We start from the raw sequence: 14,145 nt of genomic DNA, 5'->3' as shown, positions 1-14,145 counted from the left end.
TACGCTCAGTGCAATAACTGACACGATTCAGTTTCAGTTTCAAATTTAACATCACAGATTAAGCTAAGTCGGTCGGACCAGGTCCTGACACTGATAAATTGTTGTGTATAGACAAAAAAATGCAGACTATAACATGAAGTTTGCCTTTGCATTTGGTAATCCACTGCCAAAAAATGTCCTTGTCACTCACCACTTGGTGTACATTACATTACATTACATCCTTGTTGGTTTGTTATGAAAGTTACAGATTTTAAATCAGTTCATGAATACATTTAATTTTATTTCCTGTTAGTTTTTTAAACCTTTTTGTGATCAGCATCTCCATCTTGTTGTTTAATAAATAAAAAATAAAGATGGATCAATATACATATATACGTTAAATGTTCTACTGTATTTTCCAGGGCTCAAAGGACTCAACATAACCTTGCGAAGAATCAGTGCACAGGTGACACCAGCACACTTCCTATGACCCAACTTCTAACAAGTGGAGAAGGAAATGAGGTAGTTTGAATTAAAGCCGGGGAATTCTCTACTTTATGTCATTAAACTGTATGAGCAGAGTGTCTGTACCACTGATGTTTTCTTTCTAAATGTATAGGTACCCAACACAACACAAGAGGACATTTATGTCAACACCAATGAGCTGAGACAAGAAGAAGCTGACCAACATGCAGCCGTCCCTGAGCCAAACAGTACAGACTTGCCAAGCTCTGGACCGAACAATGCAGAAGAAACCAATAAAAGCTCAGAAAAGAAGGGTGAGGAAGGCAGTGATGTGATTTACTCCTCTGTGATTAAATTAAAAGATAAGCGTCCTAATCACCAATAGATCACAGCTCTGTAGAAAAAGTCACAAAGTTTGTCTGGCTTTGTAAATACCCATGAAACCCCCTAGACCAGTGGTTCCCAACCTTTTTCTTGAGGGACTCACATTTTTACCATTATAAACTTTGGCGACCCCCCCATTGTCCATTGTTTCTATGAAGCCGAACTCAATGTGACTTTCATGGTACCCTCTCTTTTTCTTTTTGAGATATTCAGCATTTACATCTCCCTGACGCGTCGCCATTTTTCCATTAGCTCTGTGTTACTGTTGTTAGGTGAGGTTACCTTTAGGTGAGGTTACTGCTAGGTGAGGTTACCACTAGGTGAGGTTACCACTAGGTGAGGTTACCTTTAGGTGAGGTTACCACTAGGTGAGGTTACCTCTAGGTGAGATTACCTCTAGGTGAGGTTACCACTAGGTGAGATTACCTCTAGGTGAGGTTACCTTTAGGTGAGGTTACCACTAGGTGAGGTTACCACTAGGTGAGATTACCTCTAGGTGAGGTTACCACCAGGTGAGGTTACCACTAGGTGAGGTTACCACTAGGTGAGATTACCTCTAGGTGAGGTTACATCTAGGTGAGATTACCTCTAGGTGAGGTTACCACTAGGTGAGGTTACCACTAGGTGAGGTTACCTCTAGGTGAGATTACCTCTAGGTGAGGTTACCACTAGGTGAGGTTACCTCTAGGTGAGGTTACCTCTAGGTGAGATTACCTCTAGGTGAGATTACCTCTAGGTGAGGTTAACTCTAGGTGAGGTTACCACTAGGTGAGATTACCACTATGTGAGGTTACCACTAGGTGAGATTACCTCTAGGTGAGGTTACCACCAGGTGAGGTTACCACTAGGTGAGGTTACCACTAGGTGAGATTACCTCTAGGTGAGGTTACATCTAGGTGAGATTACCACTAGGTGAGGTTACCTCTAGGTGAGGTTACCGCTAGGTGAGGTTACCTGTGTATACTGCAGGAGGGATGTTACACATGTCCTTATTCTCGCGATATAGCCTTTATTTTTAAACTGTTCTATAGTGATTTTTCTATTTAAATAAATGAATAAACATTTCATGTAGCCCTTATTTAGTTGTTTTTGTTGTTTTCATGGTGATCTGGTCTGGTCTATATTTCTGTGATAAGTTTTGAAAACAGATTCTGAATATCTTCCCAGTATGTTTTTCTTATTTGTAAGCTATGATTATTGTGATATTTTCATTTGCATAACAATATAAAATACTGTACATTAGCATTAATTTTTTACGTGTAAATTGATGTTTGCTGGTGTAAAGGGTTAGAGAGAGGCCCTGCTGTTTAACATTTATTGGACATTGTAGCATAGTTTGTTTATTGTATTCTTTTTAACATTTACTATTTGTTCAAACTAAACTGGCTGTAAATAAATAAACATGAAGAGAAGCCAATAGAGAATATGTTTTCTTGCTTTTATTGTTGCAAAAGTAACAGTCAAACTTAATTTGAATGCATCTATTCTTGAAGTCTGAATGCTTTAATCAGCTGGGAAAGACTTCTGTAGGAGGACTGCGCTGCTTTGACTTGCTCTTAACGAGCCGCCGGCCCCGCGGCTCGTTAAGAAGAGTAAGAAGGAGTCTCCAATAACACCAGAAAAAGTCGCTGGATTTGTAGCCAGTCACTTTTTTTGAAAAATAGTCCCTAAGAGGGTCTGAAAAGTCGCTTAATATCTTTGTTGCTAAGTTGGCAACACTGCTTTGCCGGCTTTAACAAATGGCGCGTGTTGTTGTGGCGTCTAGAACTGCGTCACATCCTGCTTCATTTTCTATCCAATCAGCAACCAGTCTTTTTTCAGGGGAGAAAAACGTCCCAGCCCCCTGGTGGTTGAGAGCCCGCTTTTAATCTCTGATTAAGTTCAAACACAAGTTCAGCATTTGAGGTTTGTAGAGAGTATTTATAGAAGAAAAGTTGAGGTGCTGTGTGAAACAACAGAAAACAGATTACATCAAAATCAGAATTCAGATTGTATATGAACAGATAGGCTAAACAAAAGTTTATCTGTTTGAACATAAAATATATTTCATTTGTACATTTTTCAATTGAATATATGTCCCAAAGGATTAGCAATTTATCACATTCTATAGAGAATAGATTAATAAACACACCATTAAGTGGCGATTGAAGACATTGCAGGAAAGATCAGAGTGAAAAAGCACTTTGCCTCAATATAAAACATCTCAGTAAGCCTGCAGTAAAGTTGTCTGATAATTATCAAGATCATCATCAGTGGAAGTTGACATTGTTATCTTGGAGTTTGGGCAATGACATCATACTCTGGAGATCTGTCTTTACGATCCAATGACATGTAGATTATCTCCTGTTCTGTTGGCTTCACCTTCTTTCTGGCTTTCCTTTGTGGGGGTAAAAAAAGGCCATTTATAAATTAGATCCAGTGTATTATTTCTACAAACAGCACAGCTTTAATAACAAAAAGTATAGTCCAGTGTTGTAACATACCAAAGGAAGGCCATGCAGACTGTCAACAAGACGTTGACACTGAGAGACACACCAGCAACAGCCAAGAGAAGGACTCCACCGTACGGCCCACCAGGTTGATCAGGACCTGTTGGAAAAAATAGCATCATACTCAATATATCAGATCTCTGTTCAAGTGTCACATTTATGCAACAGTAGCTCATTAACCTTTTTATGAGCTGCTAATCCTGATTAATGCTGCGGGACAGCTGCTTATACTGTAATTCAGTCAGGACTCTTTTCAAGGTTTGAATCATGTGTTACAACACAACGTCCATTTGAGTTTGGTGGTCCAGCTGGTGATGCTCTGAACAACATGTGATGACACAGACCTGTTTCTGCTTCATGGAATTTGAGCGCTTCAGAGAAAATCAGGCTGAACCACATGTAAGAGATTAAAGTAAAGACAAAGATGATGTCATTTGTGCTGTTAACACACGGTGGCACCAAGTGGAAAATTAATTAATTAATCCTAATCATATAACTTGTTTATTAACTTACTGAAACAAAATCCTCTAAAGAACATACAACCAAAGAAACTAAGTAAATTCTAAGATAAACCCAACTAAAAATAAAATACAGCAACCCAAGAGCAAACAGAAAAGCAAAATCAAAGTATTAACTATACCAGAAACAAGTAGCCAGGTGAGTTCCTCAAAGTTAAAAAACGCACTGAGGTTGGATCGTCCAGCTCCTATGTCATTTTCGGCCTTGCAGAAAAACCGACTGTCGTCTTTCGATACAATAATGTTTAAAACAGCTCCGGTCCCAATAAGAGTCTCCTGGCCTCCGTCAGCTCTGTACCAGGTGTAGTTCCTGACTGGTGGGTTGGCAGAACTACTGCATGTCAGAGTCACACCTGGTTCTGGACCAAAGGGACTGATTGACACTGTGGTGTTTTTGGGGAAATCTAAAAAAAGAGCAATTAAACATTAATATTTTTTTTCATGGGTGTTCATGAAAACCAACAAATCTTTCCAAAGACTTCTAAATTTCTCAGGTAGTGCTGTTTTATCAATTGATAAATAGCACCATTCATAAGCCCCTTTCATATTGTGGCCCCCCAAATGTCCCGCTATATTGCCGGAAAGATCTGTGCCTGCTTTTCACCTTAGGGCGTCCATAGTGATCCCCGTAGGCGTGATGGGCATCGTGGAACGAGGTGGGAGGAGACGATAGTGACGTGCCACAGAGCAGCAACAGTGCTGCACAGAAGCACAGTGCTAATAGGCTAACAGTTAGCTCTGTAGCAGTACAGTATGCATGTGCTGCAGCAGTATGTGTTCACTTAGCGACCTCTGTTTGTTGACAACAAACACCGGACACTCAGTGAACAATTAGCGATGCTGGTGTAAGAACATGGGCTTTTAAAGCCTCCAACGCTCACCCGGGCTCTTTTTCCTAAACTTGGTCTTACAAAACACTCGGAACAAATGAATAAGGTTAACCATTTATTGAAAGAATAATAGCCAAATGCAATGCTCAGCGCTGGACTCTGCAATGTGATCTCGATGGCACCACAAGACAGAGTGATTACAAACTTCCTTAATTGTACATATATCTTCTTGGTTTGGGCCCACCCCGTACGGTTGCCACCCTTAACCGTGCATCTGGGGATTTGACATCTCCTTGACCTTTCAAAATGTATGTGTGTGTTTGTTGTCTGCTGAGGCCTTCACATCCTGTCTCCCCTCCTTATTCTGCTTCTCACCCCAGGTCTGAGCTGAACCCCTACACATACCTTTCCTGACCTTAAGTAACCCGGTCATAATTTAGAAACTCAGCCAATCCGAATATATTCTTTATTCCTACACTGGTTTGTTTACGATCAACCGCAGACACTGTGCACAGTTGAAGATGTTGGCCACCAGTTTTCTGCCTCTGTAGCCGCTTTCATAGGGCCGTTTCCTGCCGGGACATTTACGGCTCTGAAACGTCTCACCTGCACTATGAACGCGCCCAAAGCAGGATGCCGGGATCAAAGGATCACTCCAATTTTCCGCCTCCAGAGGCAGTAACAGAGGCGGAAAATTGGTGGGATTGTTGGAAGAGGGACCACTATGACTACTCCACTAACTGTGCATGGCGTCCGCCGGTTATTGTAAACAAACCGAGATCGCTTACTGTGCAGAGAGTGTCCGGGGCTTGTTGTAAACAAGCGGATGTCGCTATGTGAACATCTTCTGCTGCAGCACATACACACTGTACTGCTACAGAGCTAACTGTTAGCCTATTAGCACATACACACTATACTGCTACAGAGCTAACTGTTAGCCTATTAGCACATACACACTGTACTGCTACAGAGCTAACTGTTAGCCTATTAGCACATACACACTGTACTGCTACAGAGCTAACTGTTAGCCTATTAGCACATACACACTGTACTGCTACAGAGCTAACTGTTAGCCTATTAGCACATACACACTGTACTGCTACAGAGGTAACTGTTAGCCTATTAGCACATACACACTGTACTGCTACAGAGCTAACTGTTAGCCTATTAGCACTGTGCTACTGTGCAGCACTGCTGCTGCTCTGTGGCACGTCACCATCGTCTCCTCCCACCTCGCTCCGTAAAACCAGACTGCACTATGAAGGGACCCCAATATCACGCCTTCACAGGATCACTATAAACGCCCTAAGGCGAAAAGTTGTGAAACTATGAAAGGGGCTATTGTAATAATAATAAATAAGTAAAACATTCATTCATTATCCTTTACCACTTCTCGCAATTCGGGTTACGGGGGGCTACACCCTGGACAGGATAATAAAGCAGGATAATGTTTACTGTTTGATCCTATAGTTTAACATAGCAGCTGGACAGGATGACTTCTTAACCTACAAAATGACAATACTGATTGTCAAGATGTCTAACTTTTTCAGTCATCATGAAATTATTTAAGAAAAGACAAGATCAACTGAATTATAAAAGCCTTCATGAGTAAATTTCATCCGATGACAGATGTACTTACATGAAATATCAGCTGTTAAACTTGTGCTAACAGCTGACTCAGTGCTGCCATCTTGTTTGTTGTAGGTGGCCTTACAGTAGATCTTCTTCCCATGATGGAGGTGAGAAGCAGTGAAGGTCAGAACAGAGAGCTTGACTTTAGTTTTGTCCTGATTCTCCTGCAGTTTCTCCTGAGCGTCCCCCAGGCCGGGGGTCCAGGTCAGAGCTGGAGGATGAGACAGACAGGGAGCTGGAGCAGAGCACGTCAAACCCACAGAGGTTCCCTCCTTCACCTTCAGTGTGGACGCAGTCAGAGTCGGTGTGGGAGGAGCAGCTGGTAGAAAGGTACATATCAACCAGTCACTGAAGAAACATTCATCCTCATTCAATCTTTACACTATTTGGACAAATGCAATAAATGCTGAATAATATTGAAGCAGATCTATAATGGAAATGGGCAATTTGTAAATTAAACATACCTTTGACTGAAATAAAGAATGGCTGTAAAGTAAAACTATATTTTATGGTGTTGTTGCATTCCATTCCGAAGTAATATAGTTTGCTGTCAGCAAGTTTCATGTTGTTCAGGGTTGTGGTGCAGTCTTTTTTTGTCACGTCTCCTGTCAGTTCTCCATTTAATGTAGACGTTTGTGGATTTCCACTGTCAAACAGAATCTTGTTATTACCATACTGCTTCCACAATACCCTACATGATCTATCTAAGTGTGGTTTATATTCTTCCTCTATATCAAAGGAGCAGGGGATGGTCACACAGGATCCACTCAGAACCTCTATGGTCCGCGGTATAGATAACACAAACACTCCACAATGGGCACCTGAAACACAAGACAATTGGATATTCATTCAGTAAATACAATTTGTACTGTTTGGTTGTCCTTGCTGAAAACTAAGCAGCACTATTACTTTTACTTTTAATCCAAATATTATGACTGTAAAGCTCTGGTTTGTTTTTAACAGGTTTTTCTTTTCTAGATGTTTAAATAAAATAACACTTTTTCAACCACCACATTAAAGTTCTAAGAAAAAGGCAGCAGAACATTTTGCAGATAACTTCGTGCTTCATTTGCTGCAGCATGTACAGGTACATCTCAATAAATTAGAATATCATAGAAAATATTATTTACAGCAGTAATTCAATTCAAAAAGTGGAAATAACACATTATATAGATCCATTACACACACAATGAAACATTTCATGTCTTAGTTTATTTAATTTCTTCTATTTATAATGATTATGGCTTACATTTAATGAAGACCTAAAATTCAGTGTCTCAAAAAAATGTTTAATATTACAAAAGACCAATTTTAAAAAGTATGTTTAATATGGAAAAGAATGTCTATATGACTCAATACTTGGTTGGGGCTGTTTGACTTGAACTACTGGAAATGGACTTTTCATCATATTCTAATGTATTGAGATGCTCCTGTATTATAGAGATTGTTGTACTGTGGTGTGAATACCTGACTAGTGATACTGATAGTATGTGATTATAGTTTTTGATAGTTTTCACCGTCACTGACTCACCTTGCAGCAGGCAACCAAGGAGAGTCAGCACTGAAACCATCCTTGTTTTGTCAGGAGGAGCTGAAAATCTGAGATTACACATGGAACAATTCACATGTTTAGTGCATTTCATCCCTCATTAACTCTCAGTGCACATTGACTATAACTTCACAACTTTGCTGCTAATTTCCCCTCTACTCTGATTGCCACCAGCTGTCAGCACCGAGAACATCCACTTCGCATTAGCTTGTTGCACCTTAAAGTGTCGCATTAGCCAGTCGCACCTTATAAGGTCGCATTAGCTAGTCGCACCTTAAACGGTCGCATTAGCCGGTCGCACCTTAAACGGTGGCACCTTAAACGGTCACATTAGCCGGTGGCACCTTAAGCGGTCGCATTAGCCGGTGGCACCTTAAACGGTCGCATTAGCCAGTGGCACCTTCAACGGTCGCACCTTAAACGGTCGCATTTGCCGGTCGCACCTTAAACAGTCGCACCTTAAACGGTCGCATTAGCCAGTGGAACCATCCTTGTTTTGTCAGGAGGAGCTGAAAATCTGAGATTACACATGGAACAATTCACATGTTTAGTGCATTTCATCCCTCATTAACTCTCAGTGCACATTGACTATAACTTCACAACTTTGCTGCTAATTTCCCCTCTACTCTGATTGCCACCAGCTGTCAGCACCGAGAACATCCACTTCCACTCTCTCTACCTCTCTCACTACACCCACACTGCACACTGAGCCACTCCTGAAAGCAGCTTTGCTACTTAAGTATCGACTGATATTAGTCAGTATGTTTATATGACAATTGAAAAAAACTAATTATTGCCTTATTCTGACTATAACTGGACAACTGAAGTGCATGTAAACGTGTTAGTCCGACTGATGTTGGAGTTCTCCAACTGCAATTAGGACATCCAGATAATGCCATTGGAATAGGATTTTTGCCGGTGACAAGACAACACATGTGCACATGCTCCACCCCCACGCTGGTGTATGACCCCGGAACAAAAACATCCATGAAAGCTGGTTTAGCCGGTGGCACCTTAAACGGTCGCATTAGCCAGTCGCACCTTAAATGGTGGCATTAGCCGGTCGCACCTTAAATGGTGGCACCTTAAACGGTCGCATAAGCCGGTCGCACCTTAAACGGTCGCATTAGCCAGTCGCACCTTAAATGGTGGCACCTTAAACGGTCGCATTAGCCAGTCGCACCTTTAATGGTGCCACCTTAAACGGTCGCATTAGCCAGTCGCACCTTAAATGGTGGCATTAGCCGGTCGCACCTTAAATGGTGGCACCTTAAACGGTCGCACCTTAAATGGTGGCACCTTAAACGGTCGCATTAGCCGGTCGCACCTTAAACGGTCGCATTAGCCAGTCGCACCTTAAATGGTGGCACCTTAAACGGTCGCATTAGCCAGTCGCACCTTAAATGGTCGCATTACCCGGTGGCACCTTAAACGGTGGCACCTTAAATGGTCGCATTAGCCTGTGGCACCTTAAACGGTGGCACCTTAAATGGTCGCATTAGCCGGTGGCACGTTAAACGGTCGCATTAGCCGGTGGCACCTTAAACGGTTGCATTAGCCGGTGGCACCTTAAATGGTCGCATTAGCCGGTCGCACCTTAAACGGTGGCACCTTAAACGGTGGCACCTTAAACGGTCGCATTAGCCGGTGGCACCTTAAATGGTCGCATTAGCCTGTGGCACCTTAAACGGTCGCATTAGCTTGTTGCACCTTAAAGTGTCGCATTAGCCAGTCGCACCTTATAAGGTCGCATTAGCTAGTCGCACCTTAAACGGTCGCATTAGCCGGTCGCACCTTAAACGGTGGCACCTTAAACGGTCACATTAGCCGGTGGCACCTTAAGCGGTCGCATTAGCCGGTGGCACCTTAAACGGTCGCATTAGCCAGTGGCACCTTCAACGGTCGCACCTTAAACGGTCGCATTTGCCGGTCGCACCTTAAACAGTCGCACCTTAAACGGTCGCATTAGCCAGTGGAACCATCCTTGTTTTGTCAGGAGGAGCTGAAAATCTGAGATTACACATGGAACAATTCACATGTTTAGTGCATTTCATCCCTCATTAACTCTCAGTGCACATTGACTATAACTTCACAACTTTGCTGCTAATTTCCCCTCTACTCTGATTGCCACCAGCTGTCAGCACCGAGAACATCCACTTCCACTCTCTCTACCTCTCTCACTACACCCACACTGCACACTGAGCCACTCCTGAAAGCAGCTTTGCTACTTAAGTATCGACTGATATTAGTCAGTATGTTTATATGACAATTGAAAAAAACTAATTATTGCCTTATTCTGACTATAACTGGACAACTGAAGTGCATGTAAACGTGTTAGTCCGACTGATGTTGGAGTTCTCCAACTGCAATTAGGACATCCAGATAATGCCATTGGAATAGGATTTTTGCCGGTGACAAGACAACACATGTGCACATGCTCCACCCCCACGCTGGTGTATGACCCCGGAACAAAAACATCCATGAAAGCTGGTTTAGCCGGTGGCACCTTAAACGGTCGCATTAGCCAGTCGCACCTTAAATGGTGGCATTAGCCGGTCGCACCTTAAATGGTGGCACCTTAAACGGTCGCATAAGCCGGTCGCACCTTAAACGGTCGCATTAGCCAGTCGCACCTTAAATGGTGGCACCTTAAACGGTCGCATTAGCCAGTCGCACCTTTAATGGTGCCACCTTAAACGGTCGCATTAGCCAGTCGCACCTTAAATGGTGGCATTAGCCGGTCGCACCTTAAATGGTGGCACCTTAAACGGTCGCACCTTAAATGGTGGCACCTTAAACAGTCGCATTAGCCGGTCGCACCTTAAACGGTCGCATTAGCCAGTCGCACCTTAAATGGTGGCACCTTAAACGGTCGCATTAGCCAGTCGCACCTTAAATGGTCGCATTACCCGGTGGCACCTTAAACGGTGGCACCTTAAATGGTCGCATTAGCCTGTGGCACCTTAAACGGTGGCACCTTAAATGGTCGCATTAGCCGGTGGCACGTTAAACGGTCGCATTAGCCGGTGGCACCTTAAACGGTTGCATTAGCCGGTGGCACCTTAAATGGTCGCATTAGCCGGTCGCACCTTAAACGGTGGCACCTTAAACGGTGGCACCTTAAACGGTCGCATTAGCCGGTGGCACCTTAAATGGTCGCATTAGCCTGTGGCACCTTAAACGGTCGCATTAGCTTGTTGCACCTTAAAGTGTCGCATTAGCCAGTCGCACCTTATAAGGTCGCATTAGCTAGTCGCACCTTAAACGGTCGCATTAGCCGGTCGCACCTTAAACGGTGGCACCTTAAACGGTCACATTAGCCGGTGGCACCTTAAGCGGTCGCATTAGCCGGTGGCACCTTAAACGGTCGCATTAGCCAGTGGCACCTTCAACGGTCGCACCTTAAACGGTCGCATTTGCCGGTCGCACCTTAAACAGTCGCACCTTAAACGGTCGCATTAGCCAGTGGAACCTTCAACGGTCGCACCTTAAACGGTCGCATTAGCCTGTCGCACCTTAAAAGGTGGCACCTTAAACGGTCGCATTAGCCGGTCGCACCTTAAACGGTCGCATTAGCCGGTGGCACCTTAAACGGTCGCATTAGCCCACAAGGGTGGTCTACTATTTTTCGATTACTGTAGCTAGTAGTACATCCACCTTATCAGTAACACTACACCACTGGCCGTGCCCATAGCTGCACTCAGAAAACAAGATAAACTGTTATCCCGCAACACTATCCCGAATTATTTCAGAATACTCCAGCTAGCGTATTCAGGTTTCTCCTATAATAATAAGGGATTATCCCGGTGTCACAACTCAGAATATGGTGTTATTTTATATTCTTCAATAACCCAGTCAGAACCAGAAAGCTCATGTCCCTGTAATGCATTCAAAAGATTCCCCTAAAGCCACTAAAACGTCTCTGAATCCCAACAAAATTAAATAGTTTCAGGTGTTTCAGCTTTTATGACCACAGGGGGGTGCAGAACAGCTGTTATCATTCATCTGTAAAAAGAGGGATATTCATGCTACCTTTAAATCAAGTTTGAATAAAAAGCATAATAAAGCAAATTAACATCGTGAATCATTGCTACGTTAAATACATTTGTTCACCAGGCTTTTATTAAACGTTGGTGATAATCAACAGCATGATAATTCTGGTTTTGAGTTTCTACTTAGTGTGAAAAACAAATGAATGTTTGTCACATTCAGTTAATCATTGCTATAAACAAGCAAAATGAGAAGGTGAAATGAAGATGAAATTATGAAAAGCAGGTTATAATAGGCGAACATACAGTGTTATTATTATTTAGTTTAATATATTCACAAAGCTGTAATTAGTCTTATGGAATAAATACATTTAATAGTAACAATGTTAAAAGTTTTTCTTCTTTCCTTGGTTTCTTTCTTACTTAAAAAAAAAGTGTGTCCGACTAAAATCAAGTGACTTAATGTTAAGTTTTTCAAATATGATATTTAAAATGTTAATGCTTTCATATATTTCATATAAAAATGTATGTTGACTTACGTTCTCTTCAGTAGTTTCGAGCAGATGATGACATGAAATGATGAGGCGTGGTGCTTTTTCAAACAGCCTGCGAGATGAAAATGAGGAAGCCACTCAAGTGCACATGCGTGTGATGATGAAATATACTTTATTATCAGAAAATTATTTTTTTAACAGTACCTATTGGGTCCTGATTTACACAGTTACTAAAAAAAACAATATTATTGTCAAGCTTAATACTCAAATCTGACCAATTTAACCGAAATGTTGCAATTTTAAACTGACCTTAAATTTAGATTCTGAAGATGACAATTTAAACCCAATTAACTTAATTAAAAATGAATAAAGTAATTAAACAATAGACATTGTAGGCAACTGTGGAAATAGCACTTCAATCCTATATAAGATTCAGTTCAGTACCTAATGTGACACTGAATTAAAGCATGTAAACTTGATCCATGAAAACTCATTTTTGCACAGGAGTTAACCCTCTGGAGTCTCCAAAAGCTCCAAATCCAGACTTGTTGACTCCATCCAGACTAGAAAACAAAGCAGCGTGGCCAAATGACCAAAAAAATACACAAAATGATTTAAAAAAAGACACACAATTACTAAAAAAAGACACAAAATGACCAAAAAAGACACAAAATGACAAGACAAAATGACCACAAAAAAAAAAACCACAGAAGAAGACACAAAAAAACAAAACAGAAAATGACCAAAACCACACAAAATGGCAAAAAAAAGACACAAAATGACTTACAAATACACAAAATGACCAAAATTGTTACGCTAAACACACAAGACACAATTAAAATCGAGTCCCACTTGAATAAAAAACAGAGTTGATGACAGGATCACACACAATCACAAAAAAAGTCGCTGAAAAAACCAATGAGCAAAAAATGACTAAAAAAAATGAACAAAAAGACACAAAATGAGAAGACAAAATGACCAAAAAAAGACTAAAAAAATGACACAAAACGACCAAAAAGACACAAAATGAGAAGACAAAATGACCAAAAAAAGACTAATAAAAGACACAAAATAACTAAAAAAGACACAACAAATGGTGTTTAAGTGGTGTATACAGGCAGGATGAAAATGATTAAAAAATGGACAAAACAGCCCATAAAGACTCCATAGAGTTATTTATTACCATGGTGACATACAGGAGGCTGAAACACTACATGTACACATACATTTTGTAATATTATAAGTCTGGAGGACATCACCTTTTATTTCAAACGTATGAGACATCATGTAAACTGCAGACTGGACCTTTATGCTTCTTTTTGCCACAGACTCAGAAAACGTGAGGACAAACGTTTGATCAGGCGCCCTGGGTCACGAATATGACAGGAAATATTCTAATAGTTGATGATATTAATCTATAGTTCCTGTTAGCAGATAATAAAATGGTCAAAGCACGTTTCAAACGGATGTGACTAAGTAACACCCAGATATATCAGAGCCACAGGAAGCTGGAATCAGACTCTGAGATACCAAAGATAGAGATGGTATTTAAAATAGATTAGAAAATAAGATAACAGCTGAAAGCAACTCCAGAAAATTAACTTATAATTGAATTTCACTTTGAATCAAATAAATCAGGCAACATTACAGAACATTAGGACTGATATAAAATACACTTTTATAGATTGAATTCAGAATGTGAGATGACTCATAGTGGATGCTTTGAGAATATCTGCCAACTCTGATTGAGAACCTTAACCTGTACAACATGGATGTCAAACACGCAGCCCGCGGGCCAATTGCGGCCCTCATGATG

General features: G+C 41.4%; 2 protein-coding genes across 2 annotated transcripts in view; one reads left to right on the top strand and one right to left on the bottom strand.

Moving 5' to 3' along the window:
• The window catches only part of LOC131976108 (sialic acid-binding Ig-like lectin 10), a 45,425-nt gene extending 44,277 nt beyond the window's left edge, over positions 1–1,148 (top strand). Inside the window, exons 12-13 of the mRNA XM_059339024.1 lie at positions 402–501; positions 599–1,148. Coding sequence (XP_059195007.1) covers positions 402–501; positions 599–829 — 331 coding nt within the window. The 3' untranslated portion in view covers positions 830–1,148. The remainder of the gene's footprint in view (positions 1–401; positions 502–598) is intronic.
• Positions 1–7,868, bottom strand: part of LOC131976164 (B-cell receptor CD22-like) — a 67,240-nt gene extending 59,372 nt beyond the window's left edge. The window contains exons 1-3 of the mRNA XM_059339084.1: positions 7,829–7,868; positions 6,974–7,118; positions 6,305–6,672 (exon numbers count right to left, since the gene is read on the bottom strand). Coding sequence (XP_059195067.1) covers positions 6,305–6,672; positions 6,974–7,118; positions 7,829–7,868 — 553 coding nt within the window. The remainder of the gene's footprint in view (positions 1–6,304; positions 6,673–6,973; positions 7,119–7,828) is intronic.
• Positions 7,869–14,145: the final 6,277 nt, after the last annotated feature.

This window comes from Centropristis striata, chromosome 8 (genome assembly GCF_030273125.1).
Source record: "Centropristis striata isolate RG_2023a ecotype Rhode Island chromosome 8, C.striata_1.0, whole genome shotgun sequence".
Taxonomy (NCBI): domain Eukaryota; kingdom Metazoa; phylum Chordata; class Actinopteri; order Perciformes; family Serranidae; genus Centropristis; species Centropristis striata.
The sequence above is the reverse complement of the archived record's forward strand: the minus strand, read 5'-3'. Positions and strand labels throughout refer to the sequence as shown.